The 13,842-nt window shown below is 31.6% G+C and overlaps 1 protein-coding gene across 1 annotated transcript; it reads left to right on the top strand.

Moving 5' to 3' along the window:
- Window positions 1–2,561: 2,561 nt before the first annotated feature.
- On the top strand, window positions 2,562–11,144 carry LOC131845487 (uncharacterized). The gene is made up of 2 exons (XM_059194554.1): window positions 2,562–2,700; window positions 7,190–11,144. The coding sequence occupies exon 2, from the start codon at window positions 7,199–7,201 to the stop codon at window positions 10,658–10,660; it is 3,462 nt and encodes a 1,153-aa protein (XP_059050537.1). The 5' UTR covers window positions 2,562–2,700; window positions 7,190–7,198; the 3' UTR covers window positions 10,661–11,144.
- The last annotated feature ends 2,698 nt before the right edge of the window (window positions 11,145–13,842 follow it).

The raw sequence follows: 13,842 nt of genomic DNA, 5'->3' as shown, positions 1-13,842 counted from the left end.
GAATCCGAACCTGAAGTTGTAAACTAAAATGTAATAATTATCATGTAGAAAGTTAAATTATTATATACAAGTATTTCATAATATCATCATTTAATTTTAAGTTGGCGAATATTATATACAATTATATTTTTACAATATATTATTTCTTAGTTTCCAGATATATACAACATTTATACATGCCTATACATCTGTAGTTAGAATATTATACTTTCTCTGTAAGAATAACGTTTTGATGTAATTGTTTTAATGTATTGTAACTAGAATGATAAATTACTACAACACTAAAGTGTTACAAACATATTAATAACATAATATAGATTATATTATCAACTTAGTAAACTAAGCTAGTTAATTAAGTTGTGTTCACAATTTGTTCACAACAATTCACAAAGTTGTGTAATCATTATATAGTCAGTATAGTATATTTAATATCAAATCAGGTTATGAATGAATTTTAGTTATTTTCTTTGTCGTTAATATGCTGAAGTATATCACGTTAACTTCAGAGTCCTAAACTGAAATAAATTTGAATATGTTTGTGAAAAATAAGGAAACAAATAATTAGTACTGTTATAATAGTTACATAATTAGGTTAATAATATTAAATTAATTTCAACATATTGAATTGTGTTCTTATAATTGTGAAGTCAATATTAATTGTTTTAGTTAGATTTGATGTATGTACAGTTACATCTGTGGGCCCGACGAAGGGACTCGTCTCAGCAGGATGGCCGAGTTGTAAGCGTACATTGGTAAAGTAGCAATTAGTTTCTCTTGTTAGTAACATAGATGGCGCTACCTTAGCGCCCCACGTACCGTACTTTGTAGATAATAGTTATTTTTGGAACTACAATTTGTAAGCGTACATTGGTAAAGTAGCAATAGTTTCTCTTGTTAGTAACATAGATGGCGCTACCTTAGCGCCCCACGTACCGTACTTTGTAGATAATAGTTATTTTTAAAACTACAATTGGATTATTGGGGCATAAAACGAGTAGCGGTTGTTGTGTGAAGACGTTGTCGGAAACATCACAGAAAGGATCATCACTAACCAAGGAAGCAGGTCAGTTTTACTTAATTTATTATGTTAAATAGGCTTAATTGCTTAGTTTACGTAACATTGTAGTGGTATCCATTATGTACTGAGATTGTATACGTGTATGGAGAATAAACTTTATACGGAAAGTATGATTTTGGGTTTCAATTATATCAACTCCTTTCAATCTCTAAAATACATTCGAATCATTCATTCAATTCAGGTCAACCTTATAACTATGTAGTACTGAGTATTTATTTACTTGACAAAATCAAAAACATGTTTCATTCAGGTATTGATATACATTCGGTGGGCTAATTATGTAACACGATATGAAATTGTTTCTGTTGAAGTTGTGATGCAATATGAAATCATTTCAATTTAAAAAATGCGATCAAGTAAGGTCGAATGACCGCAACATAAATCATTTCTATCGATAAAACACTACTATGAAGTTGCAGCGGAATATTGTTAATCTGACCAATTTAAAAAGTCAGTACATTAGATAGCCTATACCTTTAGAGGGATACATTTTAATTTATTGGGTTGTTGTGCGTTCAAAAATTACAAAATATACTGCAGCGTTCACTTGTTCTTTTATTTTAATTTTATTAATAGACATTTAATAAAATAAAATAAAGAAAGTCTATTCTATTCTAATGAAAAAATAAGGTTAATAATTTTGAATATAAAAGCATATTTTATACAAACTATTTATAATCATTAATAATATTAATCTAACCTACAAATTAAATTTTCTTTTCTGCTATAGATACCTAGGTAAGTACGTAGGTATCCATATAAATTTAAAATGATATGGGCACATCTTTTTAAATTTGTACATAATTGTAAAAACTTTAAACAAATAAATTTATTTACTTTAAACAAATCACAGAGCATCATAAACGTTGTATTCCGTTCACAGAGTACCGTATTCATTGAAATAGTTTTTTAATTATATTAATATCATAATCAACCCTAATTTTATATTAAACATTTACTCTAGTTAATACAACATTCTATGTGATTTGGGACGAAAATAAAATATCGAATTGGCAACACTGATGTCGTGTTGTGAGTCGTGACAATTTTCCCATTTTAATAAATTTAAAACCTTTTCACGACTTTCTACGTAATATTTAATATAATAAAAAGATATGTAATACTGAAAATTACCAAAACAAGATAAATAATGCTGCTAATGCTGATATTTTAAAGATTGTAACCAAAAGAAACACCTTCTAAATTGTTTCTCATAATGTATAAACCGTTTCAATTCCACGCTGTCATTTCGGCAAAATAGCGATTACGTGACGTTGCAACGAGGTTACTAAATCGACATTCGATAGAAATAATTTTTATCGATATGTAAAGTTGCGTTTACGTTGCAATGCTAGTTGACAGCGTCAAATGGCGTCAATATGATCGCATTATTGACAGATGACGTCATTTTCACTACGTTACATACGAAAATCGTTGCGAAGTTACATAATTAGCCCACTGTGACCTCAAGCAATATATTTTTTCCTTCTAATTAATATGTTGTATTTTGTCTGTAAATATAATAAATTCTGAAATTTACTAATTTTATGTTTGTGATACATTACAAAGTGACATTTTATACCTAAGTTTGATATATTAATAAGTCGGACAAAGTGTTTGTGGTAAGTTCTTCTATTTTGACATATTACAATTAAAATTCTCACTTCGGATTCATATTACCAAATAATATGTAGGGGAAACAGTATAGTTATCGGCCAGTTAAGCGACCACTCGATAAAAAAATACAAATAAAAAAAAATGCATGGCTCTAAAATAAATACAACTCGCGATATATGGTTCTTTATTAATGTATTTACTATACCAGGTGCCTTACATAAACTTTTATTAAATATTATAAGAGTAATGTTAACTTAAAAATATAAAAGTTGAGATCACAGTAATTGGCCATAAAATTACAGTTACTGGCCATCAAATCATATAGCTATTGGCCACACTGAAAAATAAAATATAAATTGAAAATTTAACAAAAAAGTAGTATCATAATTATATTATTAATAACTAAACATCTCTTCATCGTGGTTTTCATCTTCAGAACATTCAGAATTATCACCAGTGTCGTCATTTAACGATAAACAGTTGTGGCATATAAAGTCAGAAAGTTCATCGTCATCTAGCATATGTTCTAGGTGTTATTGAGGAATGCAATGACAATGGTAACACTTTTTACATAAACTACATACTACTGACTTATTTTTATTAGACAGACGCTGGCACATATCACAAGTAACAACCACTATATTAGATGGAATCCTTATTTTACCGTGGTTGTTAATTTCAGTATCAATATTTTCCTCTTTAGCATTTTCCGTTACAGTCTTCATGTCAATATTTTCCTTTTTCTTATCAATATGTTTTACTTCTTTCCTACACCTTTACCTTTTTTGGTCTTCAGAACATTTTCTTTTTTCTCTTTCCTTTTTCTTGCTTTTCCATATCTTTCTTTTCAATGGTTAAGCTAAAATTCTCAGAAGTCATCACAAATGGAGTCTTTTCTGCCTTTCGAATAAACATTCTTTTATTTTCTAGAGCCTCCTGTAAGTACTTAGTAATTGACTTATTAAGATGAGTAGTTTCTGTCTTTGTGGTTACAGAGGTAGAAGTGGAAGGTTGGCACAAAACTTTAGGCATTTTGGTAGGTGTGAGAGTAATTTTAACTCTTGTCACATTATTTTCACTCATAAGATTTACATTTGTTGTGTTATTAGTGGATTGTATTTCAATATTAGTGGATTCTTTCTGTGGAAGATCACTTTGAAAAAAGCTCCAAAGTTTGAATAATATGGAAGCGGAATTATTCTGCATAAAGCCTTCAGATTTCAGTATTTTCATCTCGTCTATCATTTCCACCCCTACAATATCTTCGAACTCTCTTAGTGACATGACCTTGTTTTCGTTATTTTCTGCAGTTTGTCTATCTGTCTTTTCAACACTTGTAGGTGCACCTAAACATTTGGAGTAATCTATTGCATTCTCATCAAAGGGACAAAAGCCACATGCCCGAAAACCATTTATAATTGTGTCAGATTTTAAGTCGTTAACAATGGTTTTTAAAATAATAGCTATGTTGAGCTACCACCTCTCCAACATTTTCTGATTGAAATTTACGTACTGCATTTCGATACATTTTTTTATTGGTCCAAATACAGAAACATCTGCTGGCTGAGTTAATTATAAGCTTTGTTATTTATCAAAAATAAATAAAAAAAAGATATAGTAATTGGCATACTTTTTCTATAGACTAGTTTTACGAACGATACAGTTATTGGCCTAGGCTATTAACTGTGAATAATGGTTTAAAATTTGTAGAAATTGTGTAGGATACTACACAGTGTAACAGAAGACGTTATCTTTAATAAAAACGCTACCTTAACTTTTTTCAATAAATACAGCTATTAGCATAGGAGGCCAATTACTACGTACTATTCAATTAATCGAGACACTAATTGGCTAACAAAATTTTGCTGTTATTGAAGAAAATAAGTTACAATACAACTTTAATCTGTTTATAACACATAAAAAGGCTATGTTTTATCAAGTTTACATAACGGACTGACTACATACACATTTCAAAATATCGCACAAAAAAATAAATGCAGTCTTAATATTTTTTTAACATCAACTCACCTGATTTTGTTCCTCCAGCAAAAAATCACACATCGGAAAAGAACCAAATAATCTAGCGGAATTTTGTTGAAACTTTTAGACAGAGAATAAAATTGTCACCATTAATCAGATTTCAAATCTACTATTTGTATGGGATGTTGCTAGTTTTTTGGCAGTAAAGTTGAAATGGCTAATAACTGTAAAGGGGCCAATAACTGTACTGTTTCCCCTATTAGACCAAATTAAAAATGTTTATAATATTGTTGTAGGTTTAGATTTAAAATACCTCTCTAACCTACCATGTAATCATCGTTATTTATATCTAAGCAGTCGTAATACTTTTAGTGCAGTAAATTGTTGTTTTTCCGACTTTTTGCTTCATTTTTCTATTTTGTTTGGTTATTTTAGTTAAACTATAAGAACTTTTTAGTACCTACTTATTTATTTATAGATAGGTAGGTAAGTATGAGGCCCATAAAACAACAAATAACGTTAGAACCTACCTACATACATTTTGTTTTGCAAAAACAGAACAACTAGAGAATTACCAAACTTAAGTTAAAAAAACCAAAAAACAAATTGTGAGGCAAATTTTAAGAGAGATATCGCGTATCTTAAAAAAAAATATTGCTGGGTACGGATGTCTGTCTCTCTATTAAAAGGAGTTATTTCAATAAGCATTTAACCTTCGAAGGTAGTAGGATCAGCTCAGTAGTTAAGCGGTATATTTAAAAAAATCCTTTTTTTACCAGTGTATTGTGCCAGTTCTGTCTTTAAAGATCGAGAATAACAGAAATGATGACTCAGTAAGCGATGTAGGTATTCTTACCCGCCAAACACGATGCCAGTCAATTCCCAGGAGAGTATATTTATTAATGGAATTTCGTCACGATAACTTAATATTCATCCTATTATTCTCCATTGGGTGGTCCCCAATGGAGAATAATAGGATGAATGTGTGTAAAGCGTTAAAGCTGAATGGTGCAACCATAAAAGCGATTAAAAAAAATGGTTTTATTTTTGCATAGAAGTTCTTAATGGGTATTCTGATCTAGAGCCCTACTTTTTGGATATTTTTCAAACTAGGATAAAAAAAATTAAAATCATTTTTACTGTCCCTTTTTTTTTATACTATATTTATTGATTTATAAACTATATAAATTATAAAAAGTCAAAAATTCATCCAGTGACAGGCCGGTGAAGTTGGGGTTGCCAGTCAATTGTTGGTTGACATGATTCCAACCCTTGTAGTGATCGTGAATACTTCAAATTAATATTTTTCAATATCCAAGGTCCAAGTGATAAAGAGATGTATAAAGAAGATTCTCACAAAATTTAGAAGGAATCGGTCAGATAGAACTTAAGATATCGTGTCGACCACCTCAACAAAAGAAGTTTTGAGAAAAACGCATTTGAAGTTTGAGAAAGATTTCCAGTAGAATAACTCAGATAATAATATTTAATACTCACTTTGGATTAATCGGCGATGCCATATCCATAGTTTGAACCTTCTTCTTTCTCAAAATCAGAACATAACGAGCTCAAGTCGGATACAAAAGAATTTCTGGAAAACATCTGCCGTTCATCTGTGATCCCTCCGCTCGGCCGGCTTAGGTGCCGCGTCACAAAATCCACTAGGAGATACCCCAAAATAATTCTAATTTTGAAAAATCCTTTTAAGAGCATATTTTTGAAAGTCTAAGCTTTGAAAATATGCAATAAAATCGATTTTTTTAGATTTTCTAGACCAGAATACCCCCTTAAATGTTAGCTAGGTATTCAAAATATTGTTACGTATCGTTAAATTATAATTACTAGCTTTTATAATGTGAGAAAATGTGTTCCGAAGTTGTTGATACTACTGTGTGTTATTTTTTTCAACTAAAACACGTGGGGTGTTTTAGTTGATAAAATATGCCTCAAAGCACCATAATGCACGCATGAGCATTCCACCGTAAGTCTAATGGTGAAATTATAGAACTTTTAGTGCCTAGTTCTCAAGTTATGCTATAGTGTGCTTTGTAACTGTAATATTGTTACTCTTGATTCTACTGATGTAGTATATACTGACATACGTCCATGCCGCAAGTTGGATCCTCGCACAATATATTCCTTAGTATATTTATTATTTTGGCTTATTCCATAATAAACAAAAAAATACATATTTATTGCTGTATATTTTGTACTCACAGGAAGCGCTGATTGGTTAAGGACTAAATATTACTAAGAATTGCTCAAATGTCCTTATTTATTTATTATATCAATAACCCTACAAGGAATTCAAGTTAAAAGAAAGTTATTTCAACATAAATACTTACCAACTTGAAATTATCTGATAAATGTCCGATATCTTCAGATTATTTTAGCTACTTTATTGGAAATTGAAATCTAGTATGATTACACGATATATACAACTAAATCTAAAATACTTGTTTTTAGATATATTACATATATTTACAATTAGGAACGTTTATTTTTCTGTTACAGTCTACCATCATGGCTTCTCATTCAGTCGAAATTAATCTGGGAAATAAACACAAGCTTTATAATGACTTGATAAAAAAAAGTATCCAAGATGATAAAATAATCACATCTATTGAAATTGGAGGTCCCGATCTAGAAAAGTTTATTGAAATAGACTTTGCATGCCATAAAAGAGATATGATTTATTTTCTAAATATACTCATGGGCGCAGACATGCTCTTTGTATCTAGAGCTATAAAAAAAGGTCTTTGGATACTTGAACCCGAATATGCCCACATTATAGAGCCAGAATATCTGCACACAAAGATGTTTCCGAAAATGACCGTGAAAGCGAAGAATAAACTCATGAAATTTATTAGAATCAATCTGAAAGATGAAATCCGTGTCGAAGCCTTTTTCAAATACGAAAAAGACGTTAAAAAAGCATTGAAGTGGTTACCTAATTGTTCTTTGCCCTTTATTAAAAATAATGTCAAGTTACATGTAGCTGATTTAAGTTCAAATTTATTTCAACGGCTATGTGAAAAATCTATTGATATTCTTGAAATTGGAATTGATAATTACGAAGGTTATAAAAGAGATAAATTGCAACTTGCCATGGCTTTTTCAAATACTAATATAAATAAATACTTAGATGTAATTGAAAAGACTCAATATTACGATTATCCTGTATTCAATCACAAAATGACTAACGTGATTATGAAACATTGCTCCGAACGGATCATAAATAATTTTGAAAAATATGCTAATAAAATAAATATTGCAACTTTTGTAAAATATTTAAAAAAAGATAATATTAAAGATTTTCTTTACACACAAGCTGAAAAAATACCGAAAGAAGTACACCAGGTACTATATTATCAGCTGTCACCCATCTTTAAATTTAATACTTTAAAATTTTTTATAAGAGCAATGCCATTTAATAACCGTTTTAACTTCGTCAAATCAGTTTTTATAGATAAAGTGCACATAAACAAAACAGGAGAACGTATATACAATGATTTAGAAATTAATAAAATGAGGCAACTGTACAAAGTTGCTAAAGGCGAACAGTATAAACACGAGTATGTGTGGTATGAATTCGCGTCATTCGATGAGGCCTTTATAGAATTAGCAAAATTAATACGTGCTGAGTCGTCTCACAAACAAAAACAATTGATGTTAGAAGTACTAATACTATGCGTGAACAATAATATACAACATCTACAGATTTTATTACAATACTACTGTGATAAGCACATCAATGACAAAATTGAGTATCAAATCAATTTTGTTAATAAATTACTTTCTGAAACTGCGATTCAGAATTATGATGAAGAAACATGGAATTTGCTTAATACTATATTTAAAAGTATGGATATTTATCTCGAAACGGAAGTTGAATATGACAATATATTAGAATGTATTGAAGCAATTATTGTTCATAACGTGCTTACAGACCAAGAGGTACCAAAGATAATAGAAAAACATTTTGCATTTAATACTTTAAAGAAATATGGCGATAAACTAAACAGCATTGATAAAGAAAAAATTTTCATTTATTTATATAATCTTATGATTATAAAACTGAATAACCAAAAAAATATAACTAATAAATTAGAATTCGAAAAAAGCCTTAATACATTATCTAATATTCTAAATGTTTTAAAAGACTGGGATAAAGATATTGCTGATTATCCAATAGTACTTGATAAGTTGAAAGAATTCACTCAATTAAATAACAAAAATGAATGGGACGTTGAACTTTCATTCTTATATAGCTTTAACAAGACTTGGAGAAAACATATGTTTGAGCAATCTTTAATTATACATCCATCCGAAGAAGTATGTATAAATGCATTAAAACATGATCCAGAATTATTAGTGAAATATGAAAGTGTACTTAACACCATATCTTACAAAGACAATGTGTCTTTAAGGCGGTTACATAGCAAGTTACGAATTTATTGGCCCCAAACCTTGGCTAAAAATATATCGGATCAGTATCTGAGTGCACTTGATAAACCCGATAATCACAATGCACTCACACGCGGACTCTGTGCAATTCTACCTCAGGATCAACTTCTTAATATTATAATGAAGTACACTCCCGAGGAGTCAAAAGTAAATTGGGATAATATTGATGGTAATTTATTGAACTTACAAAAATATATTGCTAAAAACATGCATAAAGCAAGACCTCATCCGCCTCCGGACACAATTTTATTATATGCAAAAGGAGATTATCTTCAGTACGCTCTTCCATCCCTTTCAGCTATATTTCATAATTTAAGCCCACTGTCTAGTATAGATCACATACCCAAGTTACTAAATTCTCCTGTATCGTTACAGAAACATGGCATTCGATTTGCATTTGCTAAATTACAATCGGATAATATTAAAAGCATTTTCGATAATATCTGGAAAACTACTAAAAACGTGACAATACGCGCTATTATTTTTAAATTTACCTATAATTTTATTTGCCATGAAGAAGATCCAAACAAAATTCAAGAATTTTGGGAATTATTCGAGTTTTTTATAGATAATTTATCTTATGAGGAAGATAATAAAATTTATGAGTTACTAGACAAAGTCGACAGTATTCCTCTAAGTATTAGACCTAAATATTTAGTGAAATGTTATAATTTTTTGGTACGTTTAATTAGTAACGCACCTAATGATAAGGCAAAATATGAAATGATGACTCGTAACCTCATACAGAGTACTCGTACTATAATGGTGTTCATGTGTCCAGATTTTATAACAGAAAGACTACAAGAACTTTTAAAAAATAAGGATAATAATTTATCTGGGTACGTATATGATGTATTGTCAGCATTCTTGTTAAGCGCTAAGAATGAAGAAACTCAGATAAATCGTTATGAAAATATTTTGTTACCATATATGCAACTTTGTTTTTCTACCTGGCAAGAAGGTTGTACTAAAAGGAATTTTGAAGCAGTACTTTCAAAATTACAATATGATTTGCGGGATTATGTTATAGAAAAAAAAATGTTCGTTCCGACAAATCTATTTTCAAAGATACAAAGGGAATTGGAAAGTTCATTGTCAAAGGCAGACAACTATTTATTGCTTACTCGATGGAAAGTTGTTGTAACGTTAGCTAAACTGATAAATAACGTCAAAACTTCTGAATGGAATGCAATATGCACGGAAATAGCCCCAGAATTGGGAAAAGCGTATCAACAATATTTAAAAGAAGATGTAGAAACACTTTTTCCATGTATTTATATATTATACTCTCGGGTAATAGATAGCACATTGATTTATTTCACCAACAGTGCCAAACAGAATGTTTACATATCTATGCTTTCAGATCAAAATTTCATACAATCATACCTCACTGTTATCAACATAACTTACGATAAATACGATTCAGATAATATAAAACAATTGCGAAAAATATTTTATGAACATCCGTCTTCTGAAGTCAAAATGCATTATTATTATGAATTAGGCGAGGAGGAGTAATTAGAAGAAATATTTGCTTAAACTATAAACTAAGTACCTACATTAAGCATATATAGCAATCACATATATAATATAAGATATAGCAATTATACAAAAATACATAGATAAGGAGAAAGCATCTGAACAGATTATTCGGTCTTGTTGTTAAACAAACGTTAGTGTTTCTGAGTGATATAATCGTACTAAAAACAAATAAGTATAAACTAATATTTAGCTTGTTATTCAATCTGAACTTTTGTCAGTATGCCTACCTATGACTTGCCTGTAATGTTATTGCAATAAGTGTTGGAAATCTTAAAATTTTGTCTATTAATTATTAAATTAATAATATATGTAACTTCATCTGTTAATAATTAAAGTTCAAGTATTCATAGAACTGATGTAATAGTATTTTAAACATTATTTTTAATATTTATTGTTTTTTATAATACTTACCTACTAGCACTATTTTGTAAAAATAAGTGATTAATTAACAATAAACAAATTTATTAACAAAGTGGTTACATTAAATCTCTGTTATTAAAAACATCAATTTAATCAATTAATTTTACTATTCAAATACAGAAAATAACAACAAAATACCTATTATTTAAAAAAGTCACCAGACCCCTCAATTATAAAATAAAGTATTTTTTGTTTTAGCTAATTATCTTTGTGAGGTATAGAAGATAATAAATTAGCGTATTATGTTTTTTGTCTAACACGAATAGCAAACAAACTAACGGTGCATCTGAAATGGCGACTGTCCACTAAATAAAAACAGTAATGACCATTGTCACGTGATGCCCTAAAAGTAAAAGTGTCAGATCTCCGTACTCTTAAAGCCGAACCAAACTGCTGGCAGCTGAGAAAGGTGATACCGATCCAGAAACATGCGCAATTGCGCATACACCATGTAATGTAGGTAATCTGTAAACCAGTTATTCGTAGGTAGTTGGAAATAAACTTGAGTTTCGACCTACAGGTGTTTATTATTGTGCTCCCGTATTTTCTAGACATTACAGTGGCGACGAGGATTGTAGTTGATAATTGATCGACTGATTATATATATAATAATATAAATAACGTTAAAAATAATGTCAATTTACGGGAGTGTGCCGCTATTTGACTGTAAAAGTGACGATTGGTTGGTGCATATTGCGCAGCTGAAAATTTTTTTTGTGGCTAATGCCATTCAAGATACAAGTGACATCGGTGGTGTTAAAAGGCGTGCTATATTGCTTAATTGCATGTCACAGGACTCATACCGGTTAACTCGTGATTTATTGTTCCCTATTTTACCGGAGTCAGCCGCCTACACGACAATTGTTGAAACATTGGATGCGCATTTCGAACCAAAAAAGTGTGTATATGTGGAACGTCAGAAATTTTATTCTGCAAATAAGGATTCCCACGAATCTATGTCAGATTATGCTGCGCGCATCCGTGGCTTAGCATCGACGTGCCAGTTTGGTGTTTCATTGGAAATGTGCATGACTGACCGTTTCGTCCTCGGTGTGGATTCCGCGGTCGTACGAGAGAAGCTTTTCCGGGAGGACCCGGGGCAGCTTAAATTGACGCGAGCTGTGGAGATAGCGGGAGCCGTAGAGAGCGCGCAACAGGTCGCTTGTTCGGAGCTGGCAGCACTCAACGTTAAATCAGAGGCCATGCTATATTCGGCAGAGCGGCCAGGTCCGCCCCGCGCGCCTGCCGGCGGCAGGTCAGCCGGCAACGGGACCGGTGGCGGTGGCAGTAGCAGCGGCAGCGGAGGCCGCGCAAGCGGCGCGATCCCACGCTGCGCCGTCTGCGGCGCTAAGTCGCATGTGTCTTCTGAGTGCGGTTATCGTAATTTATCATGTGATAATTGTGGCATTAAAGGACACCTCAAACTTGTGTGTACTTCAAAAAATGTACGTGTGATAAACCACAATAGTAAATCACGTGGAAATAAACGGAGTGAATGGCGAAGTAATTTCATTAGTGAAGGTGCCAACGACAGCGAAGTTAGTGACGATTGTGTGTTATTAAATAATATTAGGTGTTCTGAAGGCACCCCCATGGCGGTGGCAGTGACCGCAGGTGGGAGGTCGTTGAGTATGGAAGTAGATTCGGGCAGTGCGGTCTCTGCACTACCGGAGGCAGTGTGGCGCAGGTATTTTGCAAATAAGTACCCACTCGGTGAGTCTGACAAAATTTTACGTACTTATAATGGTTCACTGTTGTCACCTATTGGAATATGTGATTTATTAGTTACCTATAATAACAATTCTAATTATATTAGATTTTATGTGGTGAATAACGGCCCGGTTTCACTTCTTGGTAGAGATTTTTTATATAAATTTAATTGAGAACTTGTAGCAGTAAATCACTGTTCACTGAATGCCGATAATCGTATTTTAATGAAATATAAGTCCCTTTTTTCGGACAAACTCGGCACTTTTAACCAATACAAATTGTCATTACATTTAAAAGAGGGCGCTACCCCTAAATTTTGTAAGGCTAGAACGGTGCCCTTTGCATTAAGGGATAAAGTGAGTGCAGAATTGGATAGACTCGTACAAATAGGTATTTTAAAACCCGTTTCCTACTCGAAGTACGCATCGCCGATTGTGGCCGTATTAAAAAAGAATAACGAAGTACGTATATGTGGCGATTATTCGGGTACCATAAATAAAATATTGAAAGTAGATTCATATCCATTACCAAAACTGAACGAATTGTGTATTTCATTGCACGGTTGTCGCTATTTTAGCAAGCTTGACTTGTCGCAAAGCTACAATCAGTTTTTGCTAGATCAGCAGTCTCAGGAGTATACGTGTATAAATACACATAAAGGATTATTTGTTTATACGCGACTCGTGTTTGGTTTAGCGAACGCACCAGCACTTTTTCAACGTGCTATGGTTCAGTTGTTAAATGGCATTGATGGAGTAGTGTGTTTTCTTGATGATGCGCTTATTGCAGCACCTACTCCTCAGTTACATTGAGAACGTGTGGAACAAGTACTTAATAGGTTAAGAGGCGCGGGATTGATATTACAAAAAAGCAAATGTTCATTTCTTCAGGAAAAGGTTGAATATTTAGGCTTTATAATAAATCGTGATGGTATTCATAAAAATCCAAATAAGATCAAAGCTATTATGGACGTAAAGGTACCTCTTAATACAAAACAATTAAAGTCATTTCTAGGTATTGTAAATTTT

Source organism: Achroia grisella, unplaced genomic scaffold (genome assembly GCF_030625045.1).
Source record: "Achroia grisella isolate CSIRO2021 unplaced genomic scaffold, CSIRO_AGI_Agris_v1 utg109, whole genome shotgun sequence".
Taxonomy (NCBI): domain Eukaryota; kingdom Metazoa; phylum Arthropoda; class Insecta; order Lepidoptera; family Pyralidae; genus Achroia; species Achroia grisella.
Note: the sequence above shows the minus strand (reverse complement) of the source record. Positions and strands in the feature narration are given on the sequence as shown.

Coding starts and splice junctions, on each gene's coding strand:
- LOC131845487 (XM_059194554.1), top strand. CDS start 7,199: ATGGCTTCTCATTCAGTCGAAATTAATCTGGGAAATAAACACAAGCTT.